At 40.7% G+C, this 21,791-nt stretch overlaps 3 protein-coding genes across 17 annotated transcripts in view; 1 reads left to right on the top strand and 2 right to left on the bottom strand.

Annotated features, from left to right (window-relative positions):
- Positions 1–6,406, bottom strand: part of BRCA2 (BRCA2 DNA repair associated) — a 35,636-nt gene extending 29,230 nt beyond the window's left edge. For 4 of the 5 annotated variants that reach the window (XM_048295022.1, XM_048295023.1, XM_048295027.1 and 1 more), the window contains exons 1-7: positions 6,249–6,406; positions 5,262–5,365; positions 4,356–4,607; positions 2,298–2,400; positions 1,461–1,513; positions 1,315–1,355; positions 1,105–1,216 (exon numbers count right to left, since the gene is read on the bottom strand). In XM_048295022.1, the coding sequence (XP_048150979.1) occupies positions 1,105–1,216; positions 1,315–1,355; positions 1,461–1,513; positions 2,298–2,400; positions 4,356–4,607; positions 5,262–5,340 (640 nt within the window). In that variant the 5' untranslated portion in view covers positions 5,341–5,365; positions 6,249–6,406. The remainder of the gene's footprint in view (positions 1–1,104; positions 1,217–1,314; positions 1,356–1,460; positions 1,514–2,297; positions 2,401–4,355; positions 4,608–5,261; positions 5,366–6,248) is intronic. The other variant, XM_048295025.1, reaches the window with a different exon arrangement.
- A 1,781-nt stretch (positions 6,407–8,187) lies between these two features.
- ZAR1L (zygote arrest 1 like) lies at positions 8,188–10,360 on the top strand. Its single transcript, XM_048295429.1, is given in 6 exon segments — positions 8,188–8,208; positions 8,211–8,326; positions 8,413–8,992; positions 9,415–9,507; positions 9,655–9,729; positions 10,122–10,360. Coding segments are annotated over 6 exon segments (1,029 nt in total). The 3' UTR covers positions 10,266–10,360.
- A 732-nt stretch (positions 10,361–11,092) lies between these two features.
- Positions 11,093–21,791, bottom strand: part of FRY (FRY microtubule binding protein) — a 227,796-nt gene continuing 217,097 nt past the window's right edge. For 9 of the 11 annotated variants that reach the window (XM_048295017.1, XM_048295020.1, XM_048295021.1 and 6 more), the window contains 4 exons: positions 18,408–18,425; positions 14,697–14,807; positions 13,091–13,284; positions 11,093–12,532 (listed from right to left, as the gene is read on the bottom strand). In XM_048295017.1, the coding sequence (XP_048150974.1) occupies positions 12,274–12,532; positions 13,091–13,284; positions 14,697–14,807; positions 18,408–18,425 (582 nt within the window). In that variant the 3' untranslated portion in view covers positions 11,093–12,273. The remainder of the gene's footprint in view (positions 12,533–13,090; positions 13,285–14,696; positions 14,808–18,407; positions 18,426–21,791) is intronic. The other 2 variants (XM_048295015.1, XM_048295016.1) reach the window with 1 other exon arrangement.

Genomic DNA, 21,791 nt, shown 5'->3' with positions numbered 1-21,791 from the left:
ATGTTTCATAGACATAGCATCTAGGTTCTGTGTAGCAGCTCTTTCTTTTCACAGGTGGCAGTAGGCAGAGAGTATAATATCACTAGTATAAAATACTAGGCTTATCCAAGACATGGGAGAATGAGAGCTCAAACCACAGCTCATCTCCCAGAATATCATCATTAAGGTATGGATACTTCCGCCAGCCTTTCTTTTCAGCTCACACCTTTCTGGACCAAAGAACACCCAAAATGGCCCAACTCAATAGCCTTGTGAATGGTACCACCCCCTTCCTCCCAAAAGAGATTCCCAGTTCCAGCATTCATTCTTAATATGCTTTACATGCTCTATAGAGTGATAGTTTAACAACATGACAAAGAGCGATGTCAGGAGCTAAGGAGACACATCCAGGTTTTCCCATTTTCTCAAGAATTTTCATCAACAAATCATACAGTCAAATTTCATTTTGCTTATCATATGCTAAAGAAATCTCACTTTCTCCAACACCTTAGGTTGAGGCTTGATGTTTATCATCACTGTTGGTTACCACTGAAGCAATTATCACCCACTCATTCTCATTCACAGCTCTGCTGACACAGCTGTTTGTGCAGCTGTGCAGTAAATGAGCTCCAGGAATTGCCCTGTCCAAACAACCCAGGAAATACGAACCCAGGAGCTCGGGTCTTAAATTGGATGAGTATCCCAGTCTCTCTCACTGGATTGAAATGATGGCAGGCACAGTGAGAGTGGTTAAAAATGCTGAAGGCAACACTGCTGGTGGGAGGTTTACTCAGCAGGCTACCTCCTCACACTTCATAAACAAACCCATGTAACTCAGCCCAATAGTTTCTAGTTTTGTGATAGGACGAAGCAAACATTATCTAATCCTCTTCCTATGCTTTGCTATGTTATTTCTAAATTTATAGTCCCTAACCCCTCAGACAAAGAAAGAAAACTTCTGAGAAGTTTTCTGTTTAGGGCTGCATTATCTAAAGTCACCCACTAAGTATCTCTGTAAGAATTTTGTCTTTTTTTTAGTTAAAAAACCAAACAGTTCATACTGAGTGAACTTCCAGGGTCAAACCCAGTTTTTAACTCTTAGCAATTGGTCATTTTTAGAAATACCTATTATCACTGTTTCACCAAGGGTAGGAGGTGTGGCTAAAGAACTCGACCAGGACATATCTGGATCCACTTCTGCTCCCAGACTTTCAGAAATACATTTTGGAGTTCTAACCTAGAAATACATTTAACAATCATATATGTAATTTCTATGCCAAATTCTAATGTACAATTCAGGAAAAGGACACAAAAATGCATGAATAAAATCTCTACCTCTGAAAGTTTTGGTGTGCAAAACAAGCTTCCATGTGGTCCTAAAAAACATTATGTAAAAAGGACATTAAGCAGTAACTAAAAAATGAGGATTTTTATCTAGAGATATAAAATATTTTGTAGAACCAAAAGGCAAAAATACAAACCAGGGATATTATTTCTCTGAGGTGTTCTGTAAGTATTCCTTAAAATAGCTGGACTGCAAAACAAAATTAAAACCAAAATATTAATTGTACTTCTCAATTTCTGAAAATAACTGAATATTTCAAACATGACATCTATTACTATTTCCATTATTTTTTTTTTCTTTGCACAGGGTTATTTCCCTGACTAGATAAACCACGGATTTCTCCTAACCATCAGTCAATATTTTGAACATTACTATAAGTCTACTATAAACTGTAAAATGTTTCTTTTGAGAAATATTTTAATTTTCAGTGATTATTTGTCTGACAAGTAATAAATTTCAATGTTATAATATGCTGTATGAAACTAGGGAAATTGGCTTAACTGATTTTAATCACATAACTAATTCAACTCTTCTTATAATCAGCATGAGTACTTTGATAAAATTTATCTGAAATACAAACATTTAAGTGCCAAAATCAAGGCTATTATTAAAAAAACCTCAGTAAATATTATAAAGAGCTTTACTACTTGAGAAGCACACGATACATCGCTACTACTCTTTCTTTTGAGGTTGAGGATTTGGAAAGCTGAAATAATGTTAAAAAATTATGTATTCCAGCTGTGAAAGAGTAGAAAAACAGGAAGATAAATCACCTGAAAGCAAGGACATTTTCAAAATTAGCTAGTGTTTCATTTTCAACTCACTTAGCAACCTACAAGTATCATAAACGTATCAGACATACAAGATTATTCACTGCTCTTAAGAAGTTCAACAGTCAAATATGGTGGGTTAAATATTGCTTTTTGCTTAAGGTCCAGCTTATTTTCTATTTGTGTTGAATGACTTAGCATACCTAGCAGTGAGGCAGTTGTGGCAGGTACCAGGAGAAGAAAGTATTTCATTTTCTTGGTCTATTTTTCTTCTTGTATTATTTGGGCTTATCAAATTCTCTCTATCTACAACATAGAATATAATAATCAACACAACTTTGCAAAACTCCAGGTAACAGTTTCAACTTTGATGTTTAAAACCAAGCTTTCAAAAAAAAAAAAAAAACAACCCCAACCCAAAAAACCACTCAAAGAACCCCCAAAAAAACCCCGAAACCCAATGCTAATTTCTGTTCTAGTATCTTAAATATGTTCAGATTTTATATCCAAGCAATGCTTCAAATGTTGTACTATAGAATGTTTTTATCAAACATGTTTCAAATGCACAGCCAAAAAGACCCCTCATTATGTCACTTTATTCTCTTGGTATTAATCAAGTCACATATTTCATTTCAGTTTTAACGTACTGCATTGTGCCTTTCTTGTCATTGCAGAAGTTATTCTTATATACAATACATGCAAACAGAGCTCTGTTTCCCCTCAAATTTACTAAGTCATACACTTACTGATTCAAATAAGCAGCAAAAAGCAAAAATTATTTCCAGAACTGTTGTTGGAGTCACTGTCACTGTCAGCAGCATCTATTTATTTGCAAAGCATCTCCAAGCAAAAAGGAGAAAGATTGCTCCCACCAAAGCAGCAGAATCCTCTGAACAGTGAGACCCTTACATGGACAAGCATCTACTCAAAGAAATTTCTACTTTTAAGTTTCCAAACAACCTTAGTATCAGAAATTACACTTTAGTTTGTGCATTTCTCTCTGCTTCTGAGTTCCTGAGTTCATATGCACAGCACAGCTGCATCCCAGTACCATATCAAAGTATGAAATCCATCATGTCTTGTTTTCACAGGAGCCATTTGGCTCTAACCAAGAAAATATAGTATCTTGGGCAGTCACATGTGAACTTGGCACACATGCAGAGCAAAACTGACCATTTTGAAATAAACAATCATAAGGTTCCTTTCTTTGCCATCTACGAAACTGCCAAATGAAATTCCTGAAACCAAGAATTCCCTAGGGACTTAACACTGTAAAATACAAATAGCTACATTTAGAAGAAACATGTTCTCAGCAGAAGTTCAGCAGCAAACTTCGGCAAAACAAAGAGAGTAGCAATATTCCATGGAAGTAGGGTTACAAAGTATACTTGAACTGGAGCACAGCTCTAACCCTTCACAGAATTTGCTTTACAATCTAAGAACAATTCTGGTAATAAAGTGAGTCTTCTGTGTTTCTCTGTAACCTGGTTAGAAAAGCTTATCAGAAGGACACAGACACAGCAGATGTACCAATCAGATACTTCAGGAATGGGGTTAAATACTCTTCTATAGAAGAGATTCTTACATACAATCTTGCTTACATTCTCCATAGAAAAGATTCTTCTCTCCATCCAAGGAGGGCGGGTACATCAGGAAGGAGCAGAGCGACATGTACTCTCCCATGACGTACTTGGGATTTGGAAATAATGTATGAGAAGTACCTCATAAAATTCCTTTCTTTTCCAAATGGAAAAATGTAATTTCTTTCCATAACATACAATTTTAGAAACTTAAAAGAGCTTAGTGCATCTAAATCTTTCCAAGAAAGGTTAAGGAGGGCCCTACAGATTGCCTCACACTTTGTCATGATAAGGATGATTCTCTCCCTTGACAAGATTTTCAGAAATATTGCATAAAACAAAAACGAGATGGCTAAAAAAAATCCACTCTGATTCACATCCAACAGGTTATACAAATAAGTTCATATCTCCTTATATTAACAGTATTTAGAGTATGTGGACTACAACAGTATCTTTTATACAGAGAACTCTGCATAATATATATTATCAGCTTATCACAAGGTTGAATTCACTATTAATTCTGCATTTTTATAGATGATCTTCAGAAGACTACTAAATTAAGTTGTCACACAGTTCCTGCAGTAGCATTATCTATTACATTAATAATCATAACAAAAAAGTATCTTGCTTCTGAAGGCACAAGGAGCCTTTAAGTACAACTTAAAAAAAAAAGTTACTCACTTGCTCCTATTTTTTTCTGATCTGGCTCTTTTTCAGGAGAAGAACAAGGTGGCAATATTGCATTTTGTTCTTTAAAAAGCAGCAGGGTTGATGCCAGCTGACTGTACGTAGAGGGTTTTGTCTTTGGAGTTTTAAAAGCTGTTTGATCAAGCCAGCCAGAAGGCCCATCAACCTCTCTGAACAATTTGGGCTCATATGGGGGTGCTTCTGCGCTGAGTTCTTCAAACCAGTTGAGACTGATAGGCCCTAAATCTATGAAGGGAAAGATACAGAAAACCGCATGAAAAAGAAAAAGGATCCTTCATGGAGGATGTGAAAATACACCAGGCATTTAAATGCTAACAGCAAAACACATTGCTTCTTCCATTGTCATACTCCTGGTTCGTTTGTTTCTAGATGACTTTGAACTCCAATAACCATAAAAGACGGTTATGGTTTAAAAAAGGAATGTCAATGTCTGCCCAAATTCTCAGACCATTAACAAAACTAACTGAAGGACCAGAAAAATATCCAGTTTGTTTAAAATTACAACAATACTCTGGCGTTTAGAGTCTCTCCTGTTTTGCTCAGACTGGCAAGTTAAACAAGTTCCTTTTAAAATTAATAACTACCACAGGAGCACTTAGCAGAAGACTAAGCTTGGTCTGCATGTGGGTAGATATAGAGGTGACAACTCTAAATAAGCACATACAAAAAGTAACTAAGCATACATCATGGGAAAAAATTACAAATAAAAATTTGAAGCAGTCTACAAAAAGTAGGTATGAGCAAATACAGATTTGGGGCAAGAACAGCAGCTAATAACCTGCATAATGTTTTCCTGTGGAACTTACAGCAAAAGTGTATAAAATATTGGGGGCCAGAAAGCAATCCTAATAAAAATTATTTACTTTAGATAAGCTGTACCTGATTCACTGCAGTGTGCCTTAAATATTTCAAAGAAAGTTGGTCTTTCCACAGGTTTGCAAGCCATTTTCTTATCCATTACGTTACTGGAACCGTTGAAAAGCCTGAGAAGAAATAAGAAAACAATTTCATACAGTGCTGTTTGAATGTGTTAGGCCTGCTTTCCTGCATTTCTTGGTGTGCCACAGCCCAGCTTGTTCAGCTTTGACTGTGATGTGAGCATTCAAACACCACAGTGATGAACACGGTGGGAAAACTACAGACAAGAGCATAGGGAATTATATCAGAGACAATACTCAGCAACCACAAGAGAAAACCAAGATAGAATGGGCAGAACACTTCTGAGGTATTTTAAACACAAATCAAAACCCCACACTCACTACAACCTGTTAGGATGGAATATGTACTATCACATATATACTCCTACAACCGTTACAACTTGCATGTTAAGAATTTGATTCAAAGTTATTTTCAAGTGGAGCAGACACTGCCAGTTTCACAGTTCTTTAAAAAAAAAAACATGTATAAATAAGCCCATAGTGAGACTTCACCGTTTAACACGTTTACGGCTTCCACAGCAAAAGCTGTTTCCCACACGATGCCCGCGTTACACGCGCTGCCTTACCAAAACCATGGGAAAGACGGGCACTTTAAATTAGGGCAAGCGCTGCATTAAAACAGAATAGCAAAAAACTTAACGTTACCTAAGAAGTATATTTTCAAAAGAGCGATTTGACCTGTCAGCGCTGCTTTCCGTGAGGGGAAGCTCCTTCCGGGCAATTCCCACGCACGGAGCGCGGCCTGTGCAGCCCCCCCGGGTCACCGCGGGGTCTCCGGGGACGGACCCAAACCCCCCCTTCCCCACACCCGGTGACTGCAGGCCCCCGGCGGGCTGTGACGGGAGAGAGACCTCCGAGGGGCGGCAGTGACACCCCCAGGGCACAGCGCGGCCCCGGGGCAGGGCCGAGCCACCCGCGGGGCCGTTACCTGCCGGCGGCGCCTCGGGCGGGGCGGCGGCCGCAGCATCGCCTCACGCAGGGGAAGGGGCAGGCGGGGCGGGCAGGGAACGCGGCGGAGAAGGAGGGGGCAGCGCCGACCCCCAGCCCGGCCGCCCCGTTCGAAGCTTGGCGCCAACGCGGCCCCACGCCTGCGCAGCGGGAGCATCCGCCGGTCCCGCCCTCCGCCGCAGTCACCTCCCGGCAAGGAGGCGGCGAACCGGCCCCGCCTCGGCCGCGCCAGCCTGCCGTGCACGGGGTCGGGCATTGCGGCGGTGGGACGCGTGGTGCCCGCCGCAAAGGCTGTCCTCCCGTAGCTGACTCCGCACAGTACAGAAAGGCAGCGTGCCCTGAGCCAGGATGGCCGCCAGCAGCTTCACTCACGCCTTCCAGGGACGAGGGAACGAAGTACCACATCCACGGCCGACATGACCCACGTTGCTGGGCAACAGCAGCTAACACCAACCTCCCAGGGAAAGGCTGCGGAAGGCTCACAGCAGCAGTGCCGTGGGGAAGTGTCACGGCCTGTGCAAGCCTCAGCCTCTGCTTCTCAGGTGGTTTTGTAGGCCTTGACACATGAAATGGTTGTTGATGTTCCAATAAAGAGAATGTTACTATCCTCCACATACATGTCCATTCCCACTTTGTCTCTTGATTAAATTCTTGGCTTTGGTAATGGAACAACTTCAAGATGGGTGGAACACTCTTTCCACCAACAACTTTGTGTTTACCATCTTCATTTTAGTGGGATGTTCATCTATTCTTGTGCCATAAAAGGGTTTCTTTCTACCTCTCCACACCAGTCCTTATTTGGCACAGTTTTATCACATCACCTGCTTAGTCATCTGTCAATTTCTTCAGTTTCTTGTCATACAATAATCTTCCATATCCCTCATCCTTTCAAGAAACTTTAAATTCTGATCCTGCAGTGTTCTGGGGAGCCACACTAACTGTTTATTCCCAAAGCATTTCAGAGGAAGTCAAACCGCTGTTTTAAAGGATGACATGTATTTTCCAGCTTAATTTCCATCCCCATTCCCAACACACCCTAACAACTTACTCTTTTTGCAGCCACACTGCAGCCAGTCATTCAGTGTTAACATGGCCATCTCAATACCCTATTTTTGCTTTGAGTTGATGCCAACAGTGCTTTGAAAACCCAAGCACAACGTGGAGCCTTGAGACATGTTTCTTTTAATTATGAGGAATGTGTTTCCTGAATCTTGGCCTCTTTTTGACCTGTAAAAATGCTGTTTCTTACTGATTTATCTCAGACCCTTGAAAGTGTCAAATACACTACGAACGTTTAAAGACATCATCCCTATCAGGTCTTCTCAAGCCTCTCTCTTGCTGGCCAACTGAATTTTATAAAGCAATGCATTTATAGAGATGGTGAAGAGTCATACAAAGACAGTGTTTCACATCACAGCAGTTCCAGGGATCTAAGGGTTCTCCAGTCTCTAAAGGCTTACATACACAGTTTGGATGATTTAATTACATTAACTACATTACCTTAAAATTGAACTAAAGTGATGCAGTTATGGAAGAAGGACTGATATGCACGTGCTTGTATTACTAACACTTATTTCATTATACAGGTATTAAGCCGCTGCTTTCCCTTACTTCAGTTTGTATGCACAAGTATATTCCGTCTCTTCCTAAAGCAGTTGAGTAGAAAAGCTCCAGGTAGATAATTCCCAAGTATTGGAACAATAAGGATGCTCAGACCTTTTAATATCGGTAAAGACTTCTTTTCAGAGATGTAATTGCCTGAATTCTTTGCTCAGCTCTCCGGGGGACACCGAGTTTATCTGGACTTTGTTAGCTTCCCAAACCCCCTCTTCCTCCTTTTAAAACCATAAGCAGAAGGAACTGTGAGCATGCAGGCTTCTCCTCACTACGCAGGCCGTGGTTGTCCCAGCTGTGGCTGAATGGCATCTCTTCATCATTACAAAGTCTTGCCGAGAAGGAAGGCAGGCAGGCAGGCAGGCCAGCCTTCCGTCGCCATCAGCCCTCCCTCCCCCAGCTGGCCCCACTTTCCCCATCAATTAGCAACCATTAGCTCCCCAGGTAAGATAAAAGCAGGGCAGGGGGACAGGTAGGGCTAACCCTTCAGCGGCAATAATCATGGACAGCTTTGTCTGTTCCCCCTTCAGCACGTACCAGAGCTTCAGGAGCAGCCCCGCGCTCGGCCGTGGCTGGGACCCTGCGGCCAAGCAGCCCAGCTGGAAGCAGAGCAAGAGCGGCGGCATCAGTCCCTTCCTCGGGGGACCCTTCACGCCGCTGCCCTCCGAGTACCTGGACAGCTACCGGCGGGCGCAGCTCCAGGCGCTGCTGTCGCAGATGGGCCCCGCGCTGGCGCCGCGGCCGCGCCGGGCCAGCACGAAGGAGGCGGCGGTGCAGGTGAGCCTGCGGGCCGACGCGGCCGTGCAGTGCTCGCTGGGGCCGCGCACGCTGCCGCCCACCCGCGCCTTCGGCCCCGCCGCGCTGCGCGCCCCGGGACGCCTCGCCCTCTACTCACCCGCGCCCGACCGCCGCTTCTTCGCGCTGCCCGAGGCCGCGCCGCCGCTGGAGAAGGCAGCGCCGTCCGAAGCGCCGGCTGATGAGACCCCGACGGCGGACGGCGGCGAGGAGCAGCAGGAGGGCCCGGCGGGGGCCGCGCTGCCGCCGCGCCAGGAGCCGGTGGGGACGCGGCGGGAGGAGACCGGGGCTCCCAGGCAGCGAGCTGCCTTCCAGGTGCGCTGGGATGGGGCGGGAGGCGAGCCCTCAAGCAGGGCTGCCAGGAATCACCCCATGAGCAGCATGGTGGTCCCCGTCCTGCCCCGGGTTGACTCTGGCTCACCTGGAGCAGAAGAGCCTCTAGCCTGCAAAAACCCACACGTACGGATCAAAGCATCTTGCAGAATGGTTTGGGCTGGAAGGGATCTTAAAGATCATCAAGTTGCAACCCTCCTTCCATGGGCAGGGATGCCACCCACTAGACCACGTTGCTCAGAGCCCCATTTAATACGGCTTTGAACATTTCCATGAATGGGGTGTCCATGACTTTCCCGGGCAACCTTTTTCAGTGTCTCACCATCCTCGGAGTAGTAGTGAAGGGAGCTGGGGTGGGTGTTCTCAGGGTGATGGACGATGCTCAGTGAACTCTGTCTTTGCAGTTCTTGGAGCAGAAGTATGGCTATTTCCACTGCAAAGACTGCAAGACCAGATGGGAGAGTGCTTATGTGTGGTGCATTTCTGGAAGCAACAAGGTAGTTAACAAGTAATTTCTCTTCTCCTGAAACTTCTAAGAATTGCATAAAATCTCTGACAAATCGGATGTTTTGGCACAAATTTAGGTACCTGTACAGAACACCTTGAATAAGTCTCTGTAGTAACAGAACTTGCCTTTTTTTCAGGTGTACTTCAAGCAGCTCTGTCGCAAATGCCAAAAGGGCTTCAATCCCTATCGTGTGGAAGCAATCCAGTGCCAAGTAAGTTAACTGTACTCCATTAAGACTGTCAGATGTTATCATATACACTAATACTGTTGTTGAATTTGATATTGACTTTATCTGGAAGAAGACTTGATTTCATCAAAATACTAGGAAATGCTATTTGGGAAAGGTGTAATGGGGTAGGCCTTCTTCCTCCTGTAGATTGCTTACATGAACAGTTTTCGTACAGCATTATGGCTTGCTACACATAAGGTAAGATTTTGTGCTTCTAGGTGAGAAGGCTCTGACACCTTAAATTTTACCACAAGAGCTCTTAAGTGTATCAGCCCCAATGTGTTCCTGTGATTAAGGAAAACCAAATGTCAGTCTAACATGAAGTGCATCCTGTTTGATCTACTACTACTACTAACATGTCTTCATTTCTTAAGATCTGTTCCAAGACTCGTTGTTCTTGCCCTCAGAAGAAGAGACATATTGATCTCAAGAGGCCTCATCGCCAAGAACTCTGTGGCCGCTGCAGAGGCAAAAGGCTGTCCTGTGACAGCACTTACAGCTTCAAATACATTGTCTGATCCATGTGTCCTTTTCTGTTTTGTGCTTTGCACAGTCTGTCTATTGCAATGTTTTGACTTAAGGCTTTTGACCTGGCATTGGATAATGGATGAAGACTTTGGTATTATTGTAAAGTATATAACTTCACTCTATATATGCTGTAAATGAAGTTCAATAAAAGTTTGCACTAGTCTGATAGCCCTTCGTTTCATCTTCCTTGGATGAAAGAGGAAAGTATATCTGTAAGGAAGCAACCGTATTTGATTTCCTGAAGCTAGTAGGCTTTGTTTTGAAGTCTTCAGGGAATGCTAACATTCAAGCTACAATAGCGAGTTTTTCCTTCAGTCACTCAAACTGAACTAGGGTGGAAGATGCAAATATTCTGGAGCATAAAGTCTGGTGTAAATGCAAATGTCCTTCCCCCTGTCTCTGTCAAATGTATATGTAAAAACTCACAGCTGCTAGGTAATCAAAGACTATCTGCCAGAAGAAGACCATGGCTGTAAAATAGGAGGGAAAAGGGTTAAGCTGCCCATGTTTGAAATGAGGAGGGGAAAAAACCTTTTGAATGGCAGTATCTGTGATAGTGTAAAAAAACACTTCTTAGGGTAGAAGGAATGTGGGAGGTTTTCATAGTCAGTGGAAGACCAATGAAGCTTTTTTTGCTGCTATATTCTTCCAAGCTGAGTTGTAAGGATTTTTTTTTGTCAGGCTGTAGTTAGATTTCTCACTGAGAAGGGTTTCAGCATAAACCAGGAGACAAGTGTCTTTTGGGGGGCTGCTGATCATGGATACCATCTGCAACAGTACTGATTCAGACACGAACACAATTTTCACAACAGGCATGTACTGTGTTGTGACTATACTTTAGTTCAATGGATGGTACTAATCCAAATTTCAAAGTTACTTCACAAAAATGGTTAAGTGTATTTACAGTGTGAATAAGTTACAGAGTTGTCAGAATAAAAGTGTCTCAGATGTGCAACAGATTTACATGCATACATTTAACACTGGACAGCAGTTAAATGTAAGAAAAAACCATATAGTTATGACTTTTATATATACATTACAAATAAAATAAGACATCTCTTTGAAGAAACTTAACATGAGAACTTGCATTTCACGTTAATATTTTTACTTTTTATACTCAAAATTCATATTAAATAAAAATATGCATGCTTAACAGTTCAAAAGATTTGACTCTGTGATGGGACTTTCTCCTACAAAATGGCAAGTTAAATTAGGTCAACCATCCTTTAATAGTATAAATATATTCATAAAAGCAAACCTCTAGTAAAAAGCAGCCAAGGTCCTTAATAAAAAAAAAAAAAAGAAAATCTACCATGACCTTTCATAATCCTTGGGGGGGCCTAAGAACAGACCTCTGCAATATGATCCAGTACCTTCAGAGACAGTAGCCTAGTAACATTAGGAAATGTACTTCTTAGCAGCTCATTGTTTTAAGATACAGTAATCATATTCAAATTACAGTGTACATTAAATTATAGTCTGTTTACAGTTTGTTTCATATACACAGGCTCTCAGCTTTTGACCAAGTTTGTGAGATTCCGTGGCCAGCTTCATTCCGCCCATCTTTTACTCAACTAAAGAAAAAAAAAAATGTACAAGGTTTGTTCTTTTAACAAAAAATACTATTTTGTGAAGGAAACATTGCACTTTTGCCAACCTAAAATTAATTTGCTATAAAGGAAGTATTGTTCAGTGTAGTAGGCTTTGGTATGCAATGGAAGTCACTTCTTCAGTAGTGAGTTGCAGTTGCTCAGTGAAATGCTAACTGGTTTTTGTGCAACACAGAACAAAGGATGTTGTCCCAGGTGCTCTATGCTACCTCTGTCCTTACAGTATTGCTACACATTTGAAGTTCAGCCCATTGCTTTTTAGAGGAAATCCTAAATGTAACAAGAGTGAGTACAGTTTGACCAAACCTTTGTAAGGCTGAGAAGACATCGAGCCACCTCACTCCCACAGGGCAGCACTCCCAGCTTGAAAGGGGGCCCAAGGGTCCTGTCAGAGACTTGTGCCGGAAACGCTGGAGTCTGGAAGAAAAGTATTGATGACCCGGTAGCTCTGAGCTCTGCGAATCATGTCGCGGATCTCTATGTTCAGTTCCATTAATTTGGTGCAGATTTCAGTCAGGCTCTGGTTGGAGCCCACCAGTGCATAGGTGCCTGTCTGACCCAGGGTTTGGTGGCGGAAGTAAATGTTCAGTAGTGTCTGGACTTCGTCATCAGAGCTGCTTCCAAAGATATCATTGGGCCACAAAATCCTGCAATGAAACATGAAAAGAACAAGCATATCATTACAGGTTTATTAGCAGAGATGGAAGCTATGTGACAGTGCTCTAAAAGGAGAATGGATTTGCACCCACTTATAAGCCTGAAGAAACTCACTGTTTTACATTACTCATTTGTTAGTCATAGTCTGGAATCAGGCACTGAAATCACATAGAAGTGCAATTTCCATTATCTCAAAAAAAATGCTTAAGAAAACTCATTCAAATAGGTGTAAGTGAAACTGGGCTGAATGTTAGCTCATGCCAATGACATGCACCTGTAAGGAATTACCTCAATAAAAAGATTTTTAAGAGCCTCACAGGACTTTTGATCTACAGAATGTAATTAAACATCTTAATTGTTGCAACCATATGTTTGATAGTTACTTGTGGCACACCCCTCCAAAAGTCCATGTCAATGCCCCCATGTACCTTGTTGAAACAATTAATTAATTATGCTGATCCTGTGCATTACCTTTCGTTAGGAAGGTAATAAACGCATACTTTTCTAGTAACAAGAAAGTCTAATATGAACCATGTAGCAAAACTTGCCTGCATTCTCTTATTTGTCTGACGGCTTTAACAAGTTCATTGTTTTTCAAACACTCCAGCATGGACTGAATAGCTGCTTCCGTGGAGTTGAATGTGGGCTCAGATTCTGTTGTCAGAGGCTCAGCTGCGATTGCAGCAGTAGCATCCTTCAGATTTTTCTTCAGCTCACTCAGTTCTCTTGACATATTTAACAGCTGTTCCAAGGAGAAAAATGAGAGATAGGTATTTTTGTTCTCCATAAGCCCCACACGGAGTGGTACTTCACGTTTGTTCTTACTACTACATTGGAAAAACACATTATGGAAAAGACCCCGATTTAACACAAGGACATTTCTTGATCTCTGTGCAATATAGAGAAAAAGCCTTTTTTACCTTCGTGCATCCTTTAACCTTATGCTGTAGTTTTGGCTTGCTAAAATGCAGGAGCATATCTAAACGAGATTTTATTTTTCACCCTTGCTACTTTTTTCACATCATAGTGGAAAAGCTGAAGAAAACATGTACCTCTCCTAGCAAGATGTTGATATTTATTTACAAAACCCATGCAGGATCTGACATTATTAACAGATGGACAGGAATTGTATAACCTTTTCTCAGGCTGAAAAGTTAATATGGCATAAGACTCATAAATAATTAGTAAGTTAATAATTTCCAAGGATCTACTTTTTCATGCTCCTACATGCTAAAAATAACCACTGTCACATGAACTAACAGTGGAATTTCCTTTAAATAAGAGCTTGTGTCTCCAGCAAAGTATGCAAATTTCACGATGAAACAGCTATTCTTCATACAATTTCTCCCCACTTCCACAGGCTGCATTATTTATAACAACCTAATGAAGTTGTAACTCTGAAATACACTTACAGAAATCAATTAGAAGGAATACAAAATATTTCTAAAACTTAGCCTGGTCTAGTAGTAGTAGATGCCTATTGTACTGTCACCTCTTAAAAGTGAACAGCCTAGTCATGTTCACAGCAGTTCCTTAAGATACAATAGATATTCACACTCTTTTTACTCTGACAGCACATCTGATATAACAAACTATTTCTGTTTATAGACCGTCTCTAAACTACTAGAAGCTGTCATAAAATACTTGTAACAGCTTCAAATTTTATTTTACAAAGCAGAGTGCACCAATTTTTTCTGCTCAATAGTTTAGAATATATAAACCTTACCAGGAGAAAAATACACATGGAATGGTAAGTTAACTCTTTCCTTAAATGATAATCATTCAGCTTAAAGCAATCATCTCAAAGATGTTTCAGAGTATTACATATTTTAAGCAACTGCTGAAAATAAACTTGAAAAGAGTATTGTTCTTGTGATTTTTAAAAAATAAGATACATGTATTTATCTAAAAACAAGAGCCTATTTGGTCAAAAGAGAGTGTAGGCCATTCATAAATATTTAAAGAAAAAGGCTTGTGAACACTACAGAATTAAAAATACATGACACTAAGGTATTTAGTTGATTATGTATGCCTGCAGACTTACTATCAGGGCGAAATAGTGTGATCCTTGGTGTTAAGTCCACAGGCAGAAAAAATAAGAACATGAAAATAAAGTGGAATTTTCAGTATAAGACTTTGTAGTTCATCACATACCTCTGGCATGGAACTCACTTCGTGCACTTGTCCAATAAGTTTACAGTAGGACTGAAAAAGCAACAGCAGCTGAAAGTGCAGTTTATATAATCTCTGACAGAGTTCCAATTGCTAAGGAAAGATTTGTAAGAGAACAAATAATAAATATTAGTGACGTTAGATAATTTTTGGTAACTAACAAAACACATTGAGATAGTTCTGTTCACGAAACCATTATTTTACTGTAGTATGACCATATACCATTTCAGAAAATTAGTAGTGATTTTTCTTCTGCAGGTAAGTCATATATGACATTAAAAATAAAATTATGATGGGTAGCTGTCACATAGCACATGTCAGCATCAGTCTCAAAACATTCTGTTTTGGTTAGCTTCACTGTCTCCAGTTTGAGCTGGAAAGCAGAGACAGGATATGGGGGAAGTGACTTTCCTGCACAGAACATGAAACTCCGAAATTTTAGCTATAGTCAAAGACCTCTTCTAAGGAATAGAACTCTAAGAAAGAAGCCGTGAAATAGTTGTCCAAGATGGTCAAAGCTCCTGCCTGCTTCTCTGAGGAGAGAGAAACAGAGGTGATAAATTTATCTAGGAGCAAGAAGGAGGAAATGCCAGCTCTGGAACTTAAAACTGCTCATGGATTTTCCACCATCTTAAAGAAACTATACAACAGATGGATGGAGTTTAACATGTAAAAGGATATTTGGCTTCTATTAAGTATTGTCCCAGATTAAGTAGATACCACTCTATGAATATTCACTTGTTTCTTCCAGTGTGAAGTGCACCATGACATAAAAGATGTCAGACACATTGAAATAATGGGCGATAGGCATGGCTGCCAGAGAGGTCAAATTAACATGCTTATGGTTCCTGGTATTCTTGTGTCTAACAGGAAGGGAATCTCATAGTTCCACAGCTGGATCATGGTGAAGAAGGGAAGAACATTTAATCTTTGGCTAATTATATAAAAAGTGAAAATCCTGAAAGTACAAGTTCTGACCTTGCGCTGACCCTTTGGCAGGAAAGCCTTACAGACTTCCAACCGTATTTGATTTGCCTACTGTGACAGACACCGTGACCAAGAGTGGGCTCAGTGATATTTCCATCTGTTTGGAGGAACTAAAGCAGAGTTTCATGCCAAAATTGGCAGAAAAGAAGAAGCTATTCATGTCTTTGCATCTTTAAAGCACTTCATACATTCTTAGTTACTATCATGTCCTGCAGCTCTTTGCTGAATTTGGGACTGTGCAAATGTCAGCACAAATACTAATGAAATGTACTTTAAGTACATAATAAATGTTAATTTGACTGAAGTGCTTTATTTACATAAGGTTCAATATTTAAGTGGCCACATTTTTTATTAACAAGCCAAAATTAGAACCACAGCTTTAGCATTCCAGTTCCCCAAATTTCTGTACCAGCCTCACAAGGCTGAGGGGCTAAGGTCAAAAGGAAATTTCATCTTTGTTCATCAGAGTGAGGTGGACACCAACTACTCATCTATGAACAGACAGCCAAGGGCACTGCCAAAAAGAGCCAGAGCTAGTCTCTGTCTAAACGTGGGTTTATGGAGGAAAGTGGGAGCAGGAGGATAGTGCCAAGCCAGCAGGTGTCAGCCTCGCAGGGTTTGTCCTGCTGAAGGCCAGGCAGACAGGGCTGCTCACACCTCAGCACCGCCAGAGCAGCAGAGCTCAGCACTGTGAATTTGCCTGGTCTGAGCTCTGTGCCATTCTGCATCTGCTACCTGAGTTGTTCTGTTCAATGTCTGTTACCAGTGGGCAGCATTGGAGTGCTCCTGCCCCAAATGGAAAGGAGTAATTTCAGCAAGGAGGAGTCCTTCAGCAAGTTTGCAGATGACACAGAAGGATGGGATGCCATCCAGAGGGACATGGACAAACTTGAGAAGTGGGCCCCTGAGAACCTAATGATGTTCAACAAGTCCAAGTGGAAGGGGCTGAACCTGTGTTGGGGCAATCCCAGACATGAGTACAGACTGGGAGAGGAACTCATTGAGAGCAGCCCTGTGGAGGACTCAGTGGAGAAAAAGCTGGATATGAGCCAGCAGTGGGTGCTCACAGCCCAGAAGGCAAACCGCAACCGGGGCTGCATCAGGAGCACCTCTCCTATGAAGACAGGCTGAGAGTGTTGTTTAGCCTGGAGAAGAGAAGGCTCCAGGAAGCCCTTATAACAACCTTCCAGTACTTCCAGTACTTAAAGGGGCTAATAAAAAACATGGAGAGCAACTTTTCACACAGGCAGATCATAGTAGGACAAGGGGCAATAGCTTTAAACAAAAAGAGGAGAGATTTAGATTAGATGTTAGGAAGAAGTTCTTTACTCAGAGGGTAGTGAGGAACAGGTTGCCCAGAGAAAGTTGTGGATGCCCCACGCCTGTAAGTGTTAAAGACCAGGCTGGATGAGGTTTTCAGCAACCCAATCTAGTGGAAGGTGTCCCTGCCTATGGCAGGGGGATTGGAACTATATGATCTTTAAGGTGCCTTCCAACTCAAACCATTCTATGATCCCACCAGACTGGATATGACAGCAAAGATGCGAAAAAGCTGAAAGAAGACCCAGCAGATGTGTGGTGGGGAGCAGATGTGCTAGGACAGAACTGACTTGTCAACAGGGACAAAGCCTATTAGAACAAAGAGGTAGGGCATGAGGAACACTGCCAGTGAAATAAACCTGCCCAGAGGCCATTCTCTGTAACCAAGGGCACAGAGTACTGCCAAGTTTGTGTTTGTGTGGCTAACCATTCTCCTCCCAAAATAAAGGCTGACTGTTTAGATGCAGCCTCCAGGAAATGGCTCTGGCTTCTGTCTTCTCTTAAACCATGCTTGGGCACGTCAGGGGCTGGCTGGTGGCCCAGCCAGGGAAGGTGCCGACTGCTCACCCAAGCGAGCGCCAGCCCAGGGACACTCACTTCCTCCCTGGTTCTGTTCAGCTCACAAGTAGGGACACAGCCTGAGGTTCCCCAGCAGGGATCAAATTCACTCTATTCAAATTTTGGAGACTAGCAACACTACATAGAAGTTACATGCACATAAAGTTGGAGCTGTCAGGGAGTTAATAATTAATTGAAAACAAGCATAACATCATTAAAAAAAAATCGCATGATAGCTTGGCATGTAACACTCGATTTTTTTAGTCCCTGGAGAACAATAATTCAGTTTCACCCTTCTGGCTGCTAACCTGAATGAAAACAAACTAAGGTCAAACTAATGGTTCTAGTTTGATTCACTTAGTATTTAGTTACTGTATCAAGCAGCTCAATTTTTGTTCTTCCTGAATAAGTATTAGAAACCAACAGTGGTGAAACTGTTCATCAACATATACACAAAAACCCATTTGAAACGTAACTGCCAACTATAAATAGTAGTTTTTCACTAGGACAAATGGAAAATTACTAATTTTAAAATAACAAAAAATGTTTCCTGCCCCAGCATATTGCACCCATTCAAAAGCTTGATTTGTAAAAACGTATGTAAATGACCATTTGAAACAGCATATGAAAGTGTCAAAATTTTGGCACAGTATTTTTTGATTTCACAAAACATGTTAGTAAGTTATTTCAGTCACCGCATTTAGAACCACACATTGTATAGGAAAATTATAACAAAAAAAGAAAACATGCTTAGAAGTAAAACAGTAAAATTGGGGTGTATTAGCCCATCCACAGATGGACAAAATATATGAAAGAACTTCAACTTACTGCAAGAGATTCCATTTGCTACACAGCAAGCATGGCACAGGAGAAAAGGAAAGGAAAGAAAGTATAGTGTCAGTGTAACGCATGCAGTAGGAAGCACAGCCCATCTGTAATAGCATAACTTGTCAGCAGTATTAGCAATGCTTGCCTCAACCTGATAATTGGTTGGAATATCACATTCAACATGCACAGCATTCTTAATAAAATCAAGCTTTAATTGTAATGGTAAATTCAAGTCTAAATATCCTCAGTTAGATCTCCACATTTATTAGTTTAGATTTATCCCACACAGCAGCTCAAGAACTTACAGTGAAATTGTGTTAGAAAACTCCTGAAATAATACTTTTATTTAAATTTGCTTTCTTCCTCATTAAAAGGAGCTCATATTGCAAAGTACTAAAAAACTGGGAAGGATTTTCAAGTGATGGACAAAACTGAACTTTGCTATTTCTAAATATTTTCTTGTTTAAAAATACTTTTATGTTTTGAACTAATAGAGTGAATGAAATTGCCAAGGTAAGTTTTGTGGTTGCTAGGCTTATTACTTGGTACATTACAATGGAAACGCTTTGCATGTAACTTTCAAGTTATGACTATCATAAAGAAAAAAAAGAACATGGAAAATGCCAGTTTTGTTTAAGTACATGGCAATGCCACAAGTTGAGACAGCTTTGTATCCCTTCCTCTCACCAGTAATGATTCACTGGTTTGTAATTCTGAAGTTATTAAAACGTCAGTTTAAGTCCTGTTGCAATAGTAATAAAAATTCTAATTGACTTACATTAGCATTTCAAAGATTAGGGGACTAACTGCTCTCTTCAAAACGTAAGTGTTCCTCTTTTCTTTGCCAAGAACTAACATTTGCACTCTTGTGTTCGCTTAATGCAGCTTTTCTTATTTTATAAATATTACAATCTCATTACATTTTACATGAAGGGAGTCATCATGTAAATGCTGTAAGTAACAAACACAACCACATCTGCCCAGTTACAGCCTGATGTCAGTGTATATGCACACAGTGTTAATAAGCATATGGAATTCTTATTAGAATTATTTACCTTACCATCAATACAAAGTCAGAAAACACAGAAATGTGAATTAATGTTAACTTTGATGAGCCTAATAAAGTATTTCAGTCTGGTTTTTTTACATTTGCCTTACTATTAAAAATATATATGAAATGGATTGCCCCAAATCCTGCACTACTTTTCTATAAAACCATGACAAACTATTTAGTACTCTTCAAAAAACCCTTTCTATCTTGGCTTCCATGCAGTTCACATAAATGAAGCTTTATAAAGCTAAATTCAAGATAAGAATAGAGGACAAGAGCAGACAGATTGCTATGTTCCAGTAAATTCACAGGTGTGCTGGCTTGTTTTTCAAATCTTGTTGTTTCTCTTAAGCCTCTCTGAAGTTTAGCATGCCACCAAGTTTCACTTAGACTTTCAAAAGTACTGGAATCCATATATAATTTCTAATTTGCCATGGAATTTACTTTAAAGGAGGGGGAAAAGGGAGGCGGAAGCAGCAAATAAGTGAATTCCATGGTCTTTTTTGCCAGAGAACACTGTCTCCTCTGTACTGCTTCCAAAACCAGGGCAAGCCAAAAAAAAGGGGTGAGGAAGGGGTTTCACATTACATGAAAAACCCTTCTTCACTGGAAGAAAATATACTGGATACAAAATTTCCCTGGGCTACTGATGCTCAGCTCCATATCGCTCTCCAATATCATGATTGCAACTTGTATTCATCTTTCAGCATAAAATGAAAGATTCCTTGGAAGTTGAAAAGACATTAATTACTGGCTTAAGTGATACTTCTTTTATTCTGCAGCAGCACGGGCCCAGGTGGAATGATCATAACCTTCACACTTTTCAGTTTCTAGTTTAATTCTTATAGTAAGGGAAGTGTTTTAGATTAGTTGATAGACACTACACAATCAGGGGTTTTGGCAGCTGAAAATACCAAATGTTTAGAGTATTTGGATCATTTGCACAATTCTTTAAGCAGTTAGTAAGTGCAGCATCTAAGAAGGACATGCTCCCTAGCAGCAACACTTTGATTTAGTTTTTTATTCCTAGAATTACTGTTTTGTACTGTTGGCAGACCAGGCAGACAGCAAGGCACTAATTTTTAGATCTCAGATCTTCTTGCTTTTTTAAGGAATAATTTTTACATACTGAAAAGAGATGACAGTTACATAATTACTTAAGACATTAACACTTTGATGGCAACACAATCTTTTACAGTCACTTACTGGCACAGAAGAGTCCCAGCATAACAAAATAACCACTGCATGCAAGGGTTTATTAAATGCAAGTGCATTTTATCAAAGTATTCTATTTGCCTTAACACATCAGCAGACAGAACCTTTTCCCATGATCTAGGAAGTTGAGTATACACACAGACTTGTATATATATCAGAGATAGACAGAACAGCACATGCTGTGCATTCTTAAATAGCCACTGGACTTGAAGGACAGTAGAAACTATTCTGTGTGGGGAAATCTACACACAGCTGTGATCCTCCTTTAGAAAAGCTGCCTACCTCGGCCAATTTTACCTCATTGTCAATCCATGGATCTGTCAAACAACAGTCAGATAACTGACTATTGATTATTAAGAATTTCTAGCTTAACAATGGTCTCACTGTGCCTTGAGTTTTACTGTGTCTCAACTCAGCTCCAGATGACTATGGTCCCGATGGGTACACCTCCAGCCTTATTGGTGGTAACTGATTGTACCTTTAGCCACAGGGAAACTCACAGCAGGAGGTACATTCTGATTTTTGGGGGCAAATTTTTATGGGGTACAGTATGTTTTAAATATCTATTAACAGTTTGAGTTTGCAAAGCCCACATCCATTAGCTTGTGGTGAGGAAGGTTTGAGAAAGGCATATACTGACTTTGGACTTATAAAGTAAACTGAATGTCTCATTGGGAAATGAATACTTATTTGAATTAGCAGTGTTAATTGACAAAAACAAGAGGATCTTCCAAATACCTCTTTTCCAGAAAAGCAAACAAAGAAACAAACCAACCCAGCCTTTGACTAGATTTAAAAAAACTCTTTTCTTAATAAGGTTGAAGAATGTACTGATAGCTGTACTCATCTAAGACTTACACCTGGACAGACAGCACAATGGCATGTGCATTAATCTTTTGTCTATAAATTGACTCCTATGTCATTGAGACTCTGTTGCTCAAAGTACCATCAAAGCTTACAAATCACATCCAAATCATGTAATCTGTTGCAATAATAAGGCAGGGGAAAGACAGTCTGGGACATGAAGCTTTTACACGATTTCAGGAAAGTTGCTAGCTCTAGCAGCTGACCTAGACAACTTCTATTTCAAGCTTCTTTAATGTCAGAATAAGCAATTT

Source organism: Corvus hawaiiensis, chromosome 2, assembly GCF_020740725.1.
Source record: "Corvus hawaiiensis isolate bCorHaw1 chromosome 2, bCorHaw1.pri.cur, whole genome shotgun sequence".
NCBI lineage: Eukaryota > Metazoa > Chordata > Aves > Passeriformes > Corvidae > Corvus > Corvus hawaiiensis.
The sequence above is the reverse complement of the archived record's forward strand: the minus strand, read 5'-3'. Positions and strand labels throughout refer to the sequence as shown.